The 13,354-nt window shown below is 38.7% G+C and overlaps 1 protein-coding gene across 10 annotated transcripts in view; it reads right to left on the bottom strand.

Moving 5' to 3' along the window:
- The window catches only part of TENT2 (terminal nucleotidyltransferase 2), a 40,079-nt gene that overhangs the window by 5,740 nt on the left and 20,985 nt on the right, over positions 1 to 13,354 (bottom strand). For 6 of the 10 annotated variants that reach the window (XM_026717613.2, XM_026717604.2, XM_026717632.2 and 3 more), the window contains exons 11-13: positions 11,475 to 11,518; positions 9,034 to 9,114; positions 4,346 to 4,482 (exon numbers count right to left, since the gene is read on the bottom strand). In XM_026717613.2, the coding sequence (XP_026573398.1) occupies positions 4,346 to 4,482; positions 9,034 to 9,114; positions 11,475 to 11,518 (262 nt within the window). The remainder of the gene's footprint in view (positions 1 to 4,345; positions 4,483 to 9,033; positions 9,115 to 11,474; positions 11,519 to 13,354) is intronic. The other 4 variants (XM_087927202.1, XM_026717653.2, XM_087927203.1 and 1 more) reach the window with 1 other exon arrangement.

The following is a 13,354-nucleotide window of genomic DNA, read 5'->3' as shown; positions in this document are numbered from 1 at the left end:
GTGTATCATAATGAAGTGGCTGGATCAGATACTCTGGCTGCAGGCACAATTTTGGAATATGACAAGTTGTCCCTTAAGAAATTTTCTAACGATAGGCAGGTAAAAATTTCTTCCCAATAATATACAGGAGATCTCTATACCGGGGTCACCAAACTTTTGGACCTTAGGGACCAACAAACTCATAATTTTAAATCCCAGGGACCACTAACCGGTTCTGTGGGCATGTCCTAATATGTGGGTGTGGCTTGATGGTCATGTGCCTGGCTGGGCATGGCTTGTATGTAAATATTATAAATATTTATATAAATATTGAATTTTTTATTTTTAAAAAAAACTTTTACCCAAAATCTGGCAAAGCAGGCAGGCAGATTGAGTTGCTTAACAGAATCACAGATTCATTCAGAGATCTGCCATTGGCTAGCTCAGTCTGTCACATAAAATTTGATTGCCGTGAGTCTGCACTGAATAATAGAACCTTCAGTCCTAAGGGAGGTTCGGCTGTGCTTAAAAGCAGAGCCAAAAATCTAAAGTCTAGCTAGAAAGCAGGAAATCCAACTATTTCCTGTTTCCTAGCTAATCTAAATCTCCCGGCACAGCAGGACAGCTGATGGTTGGAAAAAGGAAAAATAGCAATTTAGCAGGCAAGTTTGCTGCCGCCACTTCTTCTCCCGCCGCCACCCTCACCGCTTCTGCCCCCGCCGCCGCTTCTGCCCCCGCCACCGCTGCTGCCCCCACCGCCGCCGCTTCTGCCCCGCCGCCACCCCCGCCGCTTCTGCCCCCGCCGCCACCACCGCTTCTGCCCCCGCCACTGCCGCTTCTTCTCCTGCCGCCACCCCACCGCTTCTGCCCCGCCCGCCGCTTCTGCCCCCGCCGCCGCCGCTTCTGCCCCGCCGCCACCCCCGCCGCTTCTGCCCTGCCACTGCTGCTGCTTCTGCCCCCACCGCTGCTGCTGCCCCTGCCGCCGCTGCTTCTTCTCCCGCCGCCACCCCCACCGCTTCTGCCCCCGCCGCCGCCGCTTCTTCTCCGCTGCCACCCCACCGCTTCTGCCCCGCCGCCGCTTCTGCCCCCGCTGCCACTTCTGCCCCGCCACCGCTGCTGCCCCCGCCGCCGCTTCTGCCCCGCCGCCACCCCCGCTGCTTCTGCCCCGCCACCACCCCGCCGCTTCTGCCCTGCCACTGCTGCTGCTTCTGCCCCACTGCTGCTGCTGCCCCGCCGCCGCTTCTTCTCCCGCCACCACCCCACGCTTCTGCCCCGCCGCCGCTTCTGCCCCCGCCACGCTGCTGCTTCTGCCCCGCCACCACTGCCCCAGCGGCAGAAGCGGCAGGGGCAGCGGCGGCGGGGCAGAAGCAGCAACGTGGCGGGGAAGAAGCGCAGTGGGGGCAGAAGCAGCAGCGGCGGCGGGGGCAGAAGCGGTGGCGGGGGCAGAAGCAGCGGCGGGGAAGGCTCTGCCCCGCCGCTGCTGCTGCTTCTGCCTTCCAGTCCTACCTCATCCAGCCGGGCTATTTGCAGGAGGAGAGGTAGGCGTGAGGCAGGTGAGCTTTCTCCCCCCGCAAAATTTAGCCGGAAAATAAACTGTGATAAAAAAACTGTGATAAAAAAACATGATAAAAAAAACGTGATAAAAAATAAATAATTTTAATAAATAATAAATAATAAATAATAAAAGCATCTCACTAACTTTATTTCCAAATAAATTTAATATGTTAACTATGTTTTCTATGGTTTTTTGGGATGATCGGGTATCGTTACTGTTATTTTATTTTATGTGCGGCCCAAACCAAATTTTCATCTTCTAATGTGGCCCAGGGAAGGTGAAAGGTTGGACACCCCTGCTCTAGAACATCCCCTCCCATTCTAATCTAAGCCCAGAAGCCAGAAATAAAAACAAGCAAGCTTCTATTATCTTTGCTAAACAAGTTTAGAACTGTTTAGAAAACAGAAAAAAATATGCCTATGCCTGTGTGTATAATGCACACATAAAAACTTAAACCCAAAAGGTAGATGGCCAGAGGTCTTAGAAATCCTCTGAATCTTCACATGGGAGTCTACCTGCTCTTTTGGAGGAGTGAATCATGACAAATCCTGCTGCCGCCATCATGTATCTTCCAATAAGTACCCCACCAGACACAGACCCCCTTATCCTGGTATGTTAACCAGACTGGGCTCTGACATCATATAGAATTGAGGGTAAAAAGTGTTTTGGCCCTTCATTGGGAGATGGCCCAATTTCATAAAAGGTACAATGCTCCAAGCAGAGCACAAGTTGATATATTACAAATAAAACACTCACTTTAAAAAGAATAGAGTGAAATTTTAAGCTTTTATTTTAAAATAAAAAAGGTACCTATTTCTTCAAGCACAACCCAAGATATGTATAATATATTGCAATATACACAACTGGTGTACTTGCAGACAGAAATGAAACACCAATATCTATTCCAAATGTCTCCCTAAATTTGTTATTAATTCCTTTAAAAGCATTTGTTCTAATTTTTCCAAGTTAGTTTTTTTCCTGGAAATTCCAGATTTTAATCCACGAGTCTGAGGTTGTTGATAGCCACCTGTTTTCTTAGCCTTGGTCCTGGATCAGTTTTAAAGGCATAAAAACTTTGCTATCCCACTAACACATGGAACAGTTGTAAACAAGGCAGAGAGCATTTTCTCCTATATAGATGTGGCATCGGTAACTGTCCTGTCTGGGTTGTATGCTGGCCAGCTGTCAGGCTTGAAGTAGCCAAGCACGCCTGCTAATTTTACCAGCAGCTAACACCAAGTAAATGAGCTTGGCCTTGCTCTCATCCCAGCTCTGAAGAATGCCCTGCCTGGGTCTGGGCACTTTCTGTTAGCCTCATGCAGTACATGCTCTGCCCTCCTGACTCCTCCAGAAACTGGAGCACCGCAAAGACTGTGTTTCCTGTCTATACTTCAACCTACCTGTCTCCTTCAAATCTGATCAAAATCCTTCTAGAGGACACAATTCATAGTTTTCCTATCACCTATGCAAAGCACAGAGGAATGTCGCAAATTCCAAGAAATTTATAAACTTAAAACTGAAAATACTGGTCACTTCCCACACTATTCTTCAGAATTTATTTACAGGCAACAAAAAGAATAGCAGTTGAACTAGAAATGTTTTTCTGTTCCAGACACCCCCATGTAACTTAGCAGAAACATGGCTCATATAACTTGATTCAAATACAAAAAGAGAGCAAAATTAAACCATCATGCCTCAGGGTTTTACTTTGTATTTTACGGATGCCATGGTACAATTAATTCTAGTTTTGCTATGATGTTATTTTTAATCTTGCCAAACAGTTCAGGCTTACATACTGCAAACTTAATCAAAAGGCCAAATCACCATGAAGAGATCACAATTCACTAAATGGATAGCAACATCAGACAGCAGCTTTGTTCTGAAACAGCACTGATTAATTTAAGTGTTCTCAACATCTATGAACTATGTTCAGGAATTCTTAATGATGGCCATGCTGACTGGGGAATCTTGGGATCTGAAATCCACATATAAAGTGTCAATGATGGAGAGGACTCCTATGAAACCTTTCAATGAAAACTGCCTCGTGGATTAAGAAATGGCACTTGGTGCTGAATAGCAGTGAGAAGAATAGAGTTCTGAAACAAAAGAAGGTATCCTTAAAAGAAAAAACAAATCACAATGCCAGAGAGAATGATTCGGATCTTAATGATTCCATCTTAAACATTCAAGAGAAGATATAGTACCTCTCTAGATGTAGACGAGGATAATATAGCAATTATGATAATACCAAATAATTGTCACCATCCACCATCACTAACATCTGCCAGAATGGGTGTTGATGTGCAACAGAGCTCCTTTAATTATGGCTTGTACCTATATGATCAACTTTAAACTAGAGATGCTTTTTCAAGAGGCAACTGGACTTTCTTGGGTTTTTTTGAAGATGTTTTGCTTCTCGTCCAAGAAGCTTCTTCAGCTCTGCAGCTGTAGAAGCTTCTTGGATGAGAAATGAAACATCTTCAAGGAATCAAAAGAAAGTCCAGTTGCCTCTTGAAAAAGCATCCTTCGGACAACCATGATCTGGATGACTGAGCATCTCCATATACATCTGAACCAGAAATTGCCAAATCTAATTATGGCAAGTTTATTAGATTATATTTTAAGTCCGCCTGTACATGCAAGCGTTTATCTCTATACATCTTTTTTTTAACCATTATAAACAAGTTACCAAAAAGGAATCCTTTGCTCCTCAAATTAAAATAGAAGAATTGGAACTCATCCATATAAACTGCAACCAGAGCAGAGCAAAGCAACCAGAGAATTGGTTACACTGAAAAGTTGATCACTCACTCAAATTCTGTAGCATAGTATTTCAGGAAGCCTAGTAATAGATCTCCAAGCGTAGATTGGTTTTTTGAAATGTAAGGAGGGATGGTGCATGGTGCTCGATGTACAAGATGCAGCTGCATAGTAGGATCAAAAGATTCCTGTAAAGACAAAGAAACAAAAATAGAAGTTAAAGTCCTATTTATGGACCAAAATGTGATGGTACATATAATCTGTTCAGATATTTTCAAAAGTAAACATTTATCAGACCTACAGACAATTTCTACTCACATATAGAATTCCTACTTTAGCTAATAAGCCAATTTGATCAGACTCTTAAAAAATTCAATATGCAAGTCTCTCATCAACAAAATAAATAATATTAATAATTTTGAGCGTGTTATTGCCTGCTTCTTTTCTAATCTTCATATTACACAATACTGTGGAAAAAAGTACAAAGTCTGTGCAAGAGACTGCAAGATACTCCTGCAATTTGGCAGATCGAATCCCACCAGGCTCAAGGTTGACTCAGCCTTCCATCCTTCCGAGGTGGGTAAAATGAGGACCCAAATTGTTGGGGACAATATGCTGACTCTGTAAACTGCTTTAAGGGGCCTGTAAAGCACTGTGAAGCGGTATATAAGTCTAAGTGCTATTGCTAAGAGAGAAGTTGAAAGATTTCTGAAACCTAAGTTTCTCTGCAAAGCAGTAGGATTCAAATGACAAATATTTCTAGAGAGTGATGATGGCTTGTTTACTGATTTTACTTTAGTTAACTTTTCTGAGAAACTGCATTAAAATAAAAACTTTTAATGTCTTGTTTTCTGATTTGAATAAAACTAAATAATACACTTAAAACATGGGTAAGGGAAATACAGGGAAGAGGTAGTTTAGGAATCTCCTGCAATATTTAATTTTGTACTGGGTACCTTAATTAAAGTTTTAGTATTTATTTGAAACATTTGTATGAAACTCTGGGTGGTTCCCAATCAATAATTAAAACATCAATAATAAAAACAAATAATGAATATATGTATTAAAACAATATACATTAAAAATCTAGCACCGAAGTTAAGCTCCCACATGCAATTCCTTGTTAAATCGTCTCTTCCACTTCACCCTATTCCAGTGCTTGGGGAAAAGTCAGATCTTAAATGCTTTTTGAAAGGCTCAGAAGGTACAGATCTGCCAAACCTCAGGGGGAAGGAGGTTCCACAGGGCAGAGGCTGCCATGGCAAAGGCCCACTTCCCATAAGATGACAATGTTTAAGGGAAAGAGTAGGAACATAAACACCCTATCTGGTCTGGTAGGACACATAGGTGTTCCTACTGAGATGTGGTCCTGCTCAGAATCCCTTGGTTGAGTTGAATGGCTATATAAATTAAATATATAAATAAAATAGAATAAATGAAAATCTGGTCCTGTGCCATATATATGCCTATATATGTATTCCAGAAATAAATACATTTTTATTTTGATTGAGCAATCTAATATTCTACCTTCAGTCACCAATCTTGAATTAAATCTTATACTTCATATAAGCTTTTTTGAAAAAGGCAGTGACAGGAAGAATCAGTTCTAGACTTTACCATTCTGGTTCATTTGCATGTAACAAATCAAGGTTGTTGTTAAAATTTCATAACAATGGTCTCAGCTGAACTGAAAAATTAAGCAGTTACTTAAATAATGTTATTGATCAATTACTTTCTAGAGGTAAAGCCTTTATATCTTCTGACACTTCTGAAAGGTTCTTCATTAGTCTCAATGTACTACAGAAAGGAGTGACAAAGCCAAGGCCAACAAAGGTAACTAAATTTGAAAACATATTTTTTGCTTTAATATAAACATTTTTGCTCTACTTTAGAGCTATTCCATTCAAAATGCCATTCCATTCTGAAGTAAGAATGCAACACCAAATTGATGACCTTGCGATGATTCATAAGCTATTAGTTCCTGCTTGGCGATTAACATAAAATTATCTATAACATGTGAGATTAACAACTGATTGTTTTGGCATCAGCCATTTATGTTATTCTGCCAAGTGGTAAAAAGATATATGTCACCAGTGACTGTTTTATGAACCCAGTTAAATTTGAAAAATTGTGGTTTTGCCCAATAACTTTAGAAAAGTCATTATGAACTTCAGAAATATACAATAAATAAAAATATATAAGACAAAGTATCCAAGCAATTTCAATAGGGGAAATGGACATTAATATCTCTATGAAGTGCAGAATGCAGGGGTTTATTTTCCTCTCTCAAGGAGAATGTACACATGATGCTAAATGCATCTCTCTCTCTCTCTCTCTCTCTCTCTCTATATATATATATATATATATATATATACACACACACACACACACACATCATATATACATACAAATGTACTGTGTATGTATGTATGTATGTATGTATGTGTATATGTGTGTGTGTGTGTGTGTGTTTGTGTGTTTCAAACAATGGAAACAGCAGCTGTTCTTAAAGCTGATAATTATCAAGAGTAGCAGAAAGTGAAAGTTGAACAGTTTGGTGGCTGGAAAAATAAATAAATATATTTAATATATCCATGAGTCTCCTTGCACTTTGTGCCAGTTTGCATTCTAAAAAATGCAAATAATCCCATTTCTAAGTTGCCCCACAAAATAGTGTAACTGAGGCACCTCAGGGAAAATTGACAGAACAGTGTATAAAAAAAGAACTACACACTTAGATTATGTAAGTCAGAGACATAAATTCTGTCAGTTTCAGAACAGACCATTTTATGAATCTCCAAATGTATAAATGATGCTGGTTGCTATGTCGCAGTGAAAGGAATATTTTCTTTTAAACACTTATAGCAGGATTCAGAAGGATTTACCTTGCCATTTTGAGAAACGTGTATAATAAAAGTATTCTTTAGACAATCAAGGTTATCAGTAGCGGATTAAAGCTCACTAGTGCCCTTAAGCACTGACAAGTCTTGGTGCCTCCCTCCTTTGTACATACTGTACAAACAAAGCCATATTCTCAACTTTGTGGTGCTCCCTTTGGGCCTGGTGCCCTAAGCACGTGCTTAGTCTGCTTGATGGTTAAAAGACCCCGGTTGTTATAAAATACAAGTCAAGGAAATTGTATTATTATTATTTTTTTGCACTGAACCTCTTCAAAACCTAAGGCTTATGTAAATGCAGCTACCACCTTTTATTTCCACAATAAAACAGTAAGATGAGCTGCTCTGAGGGAACTACTACCCAAATCCACCCTGTGAGTTCTGACATAGCACTAATCATGCCAGCAATTAGCCATGCCTGAATATAAATTTGGCTTCGCTTGTAAATTTCTAAAATGCAAATGCATTTAGTTAAATGTCTAACCAAAGGAGGCATACAATACAATTAAATTAAGAACATTTCACTTGATAAGTTTGGGGAGGGGAGAGTTTAGTTATAACATAAAGCCATAATTTCGAAGGACTCATAATTGTATAACTGATAAAAATGCACTTGTGCAAAATAAGGGAAGAGATAATTTATGTGACAATTCATAGAAATTAATCAGAAATTTCATCTGATAGAAATAGCTCGTGTTTTAGACTCAGATCTGCTTTTCCTCTAGTTTTAACACAACAAAACAAATCTGATCCAACACAAATCTAAGTCACCCAGAAGTTTACAAATAAGTACCAAGTATCCTCTGACATTTCATTCTCCTAGTGCGGTAAATATAATCTAGTTCAATGCATCTAAATCCCTCCTCCTTAAACCATCTTATCCTTAGACTGTACTTTTGTTCATCAAATTGGTCAGATAGGAATCCATCCTGAAAACATCAGAAACCAGAAATACGCAGCTCTATTCAGTTTTCAGGTGACTGAAGAACAATCACACACACAAGCCTGCCCTCTCCTCAAGAAATCTACCTTGTGTACTGTATGTTGATGGAAAGAGTTAATGTAGTTTAAGTAATATTGATGGGGGGAAGGGAAGGGATATTCCTGGGAATGCTCATAGGGAAATCCCATTTTGAATGTCCAAATTGGGCTTATCCAAACAGATAACTTCGAATTGGTTGAATGGACCATTTCACTCTTGTAGTACCTAATTCTTTTTCAAAGATCTTTGTAATTCATAACAGCAAAGCAGCCAAAAACTCTCCAAATTGCTGTTAAGCTTTTGTAATTCTGAGTATGTAAAAATGTCATTTTGTTTTTTTTTAAAAGGCAATATACAATCCTTGGCAGAAATACTTCATTCCTGGTTTTTGTTGCTGAAAACACCAGATACTCTAAACTAGTTATGCTGACTAACACAGGAACATACAGTGAGTACTACAGAGACAACAGGTATTTCTATAGTTATTACGCAAATTGATTCAGTCAAGGTTTATTTATTATTTAATTTATTGGCCTCCCATCTTACTACAAGGCAACTCTGGGCGGCTTACAATTTTAAAGCTTAAAAAACCCTGTATTGTTTGTCATTAAAAAACGGAGCATTATGAAAACTATCCCAGGAAATGCCAATGAATGCATTAAGGAGAAAATATAAACAAAGAAACCACATATAAGGCCAAATCATTTAAATAAACACTGATTATTCATTAATCTTGCCAGATTATGGACAATGAAAACTAAAGTTATCCAGTGGGTCAAAATATTCCAGTCTTTACCTAATCTGGCATTTGCAACTCCCCAAAGTGTCCCACATAGCATCTGATGCAGCAAGTCCCTTACCTTTGATTCTGCTTCCTCTGTGGTTTGCTCCCAGGTGCTCTGGCATCTGGTCATTTCCAGGCACCTTGCAACAAAAAAGTCCTTGGGAACATTTGCTTACTTCAGGGTGCTATCATGATTTCTGCAACTAAGCAATATTTTCACACTACTTTACCCCTTGATAAATATACAAAAAATACTGGATGTTAAGCTCCTTTACTTCTTCCTGGGTCAATTTGTTATATATTTTACTCCAAAAGGGCTGTTCTTTTGAATTTTTAAAATGTACATCTCAGCAGATGTGTATAATATTACAGTCACAAATTGCTTCTCAAATAGAGCTATATTGGCAATTGCTGCTTTATTTATTTCTGGTTAAACATGCCTAGGGAAGCAGTTTTCAGGTAGTGCTCCTTCCTATGATTTTGAACAGAATTTTAAACTCAGTTCTGACCTATATGTTGATTTCAACACAATGGTGCCTGCGAGATATTTTCTTGAGGGCATACACTATCTGGATTCTATCCAACATTGAAAAATGCCCAGTAAGATAGCATCTACTTTAATTGCTACTTATACTGATAAAAGCTCTCTGTCCTTGCAGTAGGATTAATTTTGAAAGGCCTATCCTATCAGCAGATTGATCCAAGTTAAATATCCAAAATAAACTGTATTTAAAGCAGCCCAGTTACTGTAGCTGTGCAATGCTTTGGGTTTGGTTCAAAATTATGGAAACACAAACCCAACATCATATAAACCAGCCACATTTGATTCCAGTAGTGTGTGGCTTCTGAAGCAGAGATGTAAGTCTGGAAAATCAATGGTTGTTTTAATGAATTATTTTAAAGGTGCCATTTTCATACTTCTGAAGGATCCAAATAATCTATTCTGAACTACTGGTATATCCAAAGCACTATAATCCTTATACATTGATAAGCAGTGTGAATTGATAAACAAGTGACATAATGCCATTTCAAATGTAATGCACTATGAAAATATTTATGGAGAAAGACATGTATAACTACAAACTGCAATTGTTAAATCAAATATTGTTTTGTTGATCCTAACTATTACTTTAAGGTTGATATTCTCACATCTCAGCTAAAATTACTTTTTTAAAATGCTGCTATGATAAAAGGTTTTCCACAGATCTTTAAAAATGTGCAGTTACTTGTTTTAGATACATAATTGTACACGTCCAGCATTTTAAAAAGAATTTTTTCCACTGAGATTATAAACATATATACGGTAGTGTGGGTCTTTTAATGATTCAATGTAACTGGAAATAGAAATATTCCAATACCATGAACCTTAATATTTAAGGATTTCAATATCAAAATCCTTTACACTATACATTAATTTCAATGAAAAATATTGTTCAAGTTTTTACTTCAATAGCAATTTTATAAAAGAAAATTAAGTGAGTGACCCTACTATGTATCTCTTACTTTACCAAACACGATCCTGAAATCAGGAAATTTTAATTAGCTATTTTGATGTAAGAGGAAAATAGTTATTTTTAAATTGCTTCTACATTTTCTATGCCACTGCCAACCCTTAATCATCCTCTTTGCTCTTAGTATCCTAAATGCCAGTTTACTTCTATTATATCACTGTTTTAATATATTTTAGCATAATAATTTATCAGTACCATCACTGCCACAAGAGAGTTTAAATAATAGTCAGGCAGATGCGGAAGAAAAAATCATTATGGAAATAAGTTCAAATTGAATATAATAAAACATTAAAAGGTAGATTACCATCAGGAAAAGGTGAGATAACACAGTACTGCCATGCAGAATGGATCGTGTCTATATGTATTTACCCATGTAGTATGGCTGTAGCATTATTTATCTTTCTTATTATCTTCTTCACTCCCCCCTCTTATTTTTTATATTATTATTCCATTGCTTTGCATGTACACTGAGAGTTTCTGCACCAGAAATTCCTTGTATGTCTAATAAGTATTCAATTCAATTCATAAGGTAATATGCTGCAGTTCTAAACACAAAATAACAATCCAGATTCATGGGTCTATATCCAATTACTTGTCTCCCAACACATGCCTCCCAAATCTTCTCAGGGAGATTCCCCAAATTTCTGGAATAGATCTGATAGTGCATAAGACATTGCGGGAAGAGAAATCCAATCTGTCGATATTGCCTTTTCTTCCAGTTAACAAAAAAGATATGCATACAGCCTAGAGAAATAAATATTATAGTTCTTATTTCTCAGCCAAAGGTCATAATCAGAATTGGGTTTTAAATTTTGATTTGTATTTTAAAAGGATGAAGGTGTCTGTCTGCAGGAGAACTTTCTATACACATGTTGGAGCACTGTGGAGTTCTAACAAACATAGTCAGAGGCATATTGTGTCATTATCCCAAAGTAACAGCAACATTCAAGTGGAAGGTAATCATTTTAATAAACATATTATGTAGTAATTTATAAGAAGCACTTACTGGGTAATTTTTTTGGAGGGATGGAAGAATAGGTTCAGGTAGGGCTATAAAAAAAAAGTTTAAAGTCACTGTGATTTATATAGTTCACAGAAAACAACATATCAGCTACGCTAGTGGTGTGAACTGAAAGTTTAGGATCAAATGCTTATCCCAAAACTCAAATTTCTAGCTTTTTAAATTAAACATATTACTTGCATAAATGTGTGAGAAAACTGATTAAACATTTACAAATACGACACTCAAATTTAAGTCAAAGTTGCAATATAAATTTATCCAGGGACATGTGACATTTTCAACACTGAAGACATCTTATTTAATTATAAACATAATGTCTTTAGGTTTCTGCAGATTATGCAACTCTAAATTATCAACATAGGATTAAGGCGTAAATTAAGTTCTCAGTAATATCTGGAATAATGTCTAGTTTTCAGTGAATGAAAAATTATCAATATTAACAATGAATAAAAACTTATCTTCTAATTATTTACAGGTATTTCTCAATTCACGACCGTAATTGAGCCTGTGCATTATAGTTGAAAATTGTGATGGTCATTAAGCAAAGTGACCATCACTGCACAAGTTGTTAAGCAGAGCAGAGGGGAGGGACAGTCCTGGGAAGCCACTAGTACAAGCCAAAACCCATCTCCTTCCCAGGACCTTCCGAGACATGTGCTCTTCCCCCCCTCAGGATCCCACAGACCATGGGCCTGCTTCGCATCCACTAGGCCTTACATCCTTTTTTCCACCCCCATGCACTTAACTTTTGAGGATCTCTGGAGTCCAGACCTTGCATTGGGGACAGGAGGAGGGGTGAAGCTGGGTGCCCTGTCCCTCAGTGTCCCTGGGACAAGTGCTTCATCCCCGAAGCCACTTGTTGAGCAGCACAACAAATTGTGACCCTTCCAGAGCTTGTGTTAGAGAAGGAGGGTGAGAGCTCCCATCCCTCAGCATCCCTGGGATGCATGGCTTCATCCCAGAAGTGGCTGCAATGAATTCTGGCGTTTCTGAAAATGGCAGCCACTTCTGAGACCTCATCATGTGGCCCAGGGACACTAAGGGATGCAGCAGCTTGCTTTCCCCAACACGAGTTCTAAAGCCCCAGAGATCTTTGAAAGGTAGGTGTGCAATGGGTAATGGAGGGTAGGAAGGAGGGAGGGAGGCCTAGTGGGGTGGGAAGCAGGAAACTCATAGGCGAGGGGGCATGTCAGCTTCCCTGCAGACAATTGTAAGGGCCAATGATCATAGGAGTTAGCACAGCCCTAACTGAACCAGGCTGGAAGTAGCTTTGGGAGTCTTGAACAGTCGCTAAGTGATCAGTTGTAAGTCAAGGAATACCTGTACATCTTTTTAAAAAATACATATTAGAATCCTAAGGGCATGCGATGGGCAAACATTCTTTATGCCCAAGTTGAAAATGTTCATAAAAGAACTGGCCTATTTTATATGCAATTTTTATAACTCTTTGACTAAAAGGCCAATCTGCTCAAATTGTTCCTCTTCTAAATGTATCGGTGAATCTCTATCTTTCTTTCTTGAGCGAACTATATAATCCCACTAGGCCAGAGTTCTTATGATTTGAAGCATCAGCATATTTAATTGATCTCAAAGGAAAATGAAGAAAGTATGGCTATACAAGGCTCAGTTTCCCAACAATGTCTTACTTCAATGCTCATATTTATACTTAAAGAAAAACATATAATTAATTACATTAAAGGTAGAAAGTTGTGATGTCTTATGACAGCAAGAACTCAGGAGTGTTATAGTATCTTTTCTGGCTAATAATTGTGCAAGTTGTTAGGCAGAGAAGAGCGCTTTAGGAGTGCAGGAACCCCAGTTCTACTTAGAACTGAGCCCAGCTCCTCCTGCTCCAGGCCTTCCCC

Source organism: Pseudonaja textilis, chromosome 2, assembly GCF_049901715.1.
Source record: "Pseudonaja textilis isolate UNSWEBS1 chromosome 2, rPseTex1.2, whole genome shotgun sequence".
NCBI lineage: Eukaryota > Metazoa > Chordata > Lepidosauria > Squamata > Elapidae > Pseudonaja > Pseudonaja textilis.
This window is presented reverse-complemented; position numbering and strand designations above follow the sequence as displayed.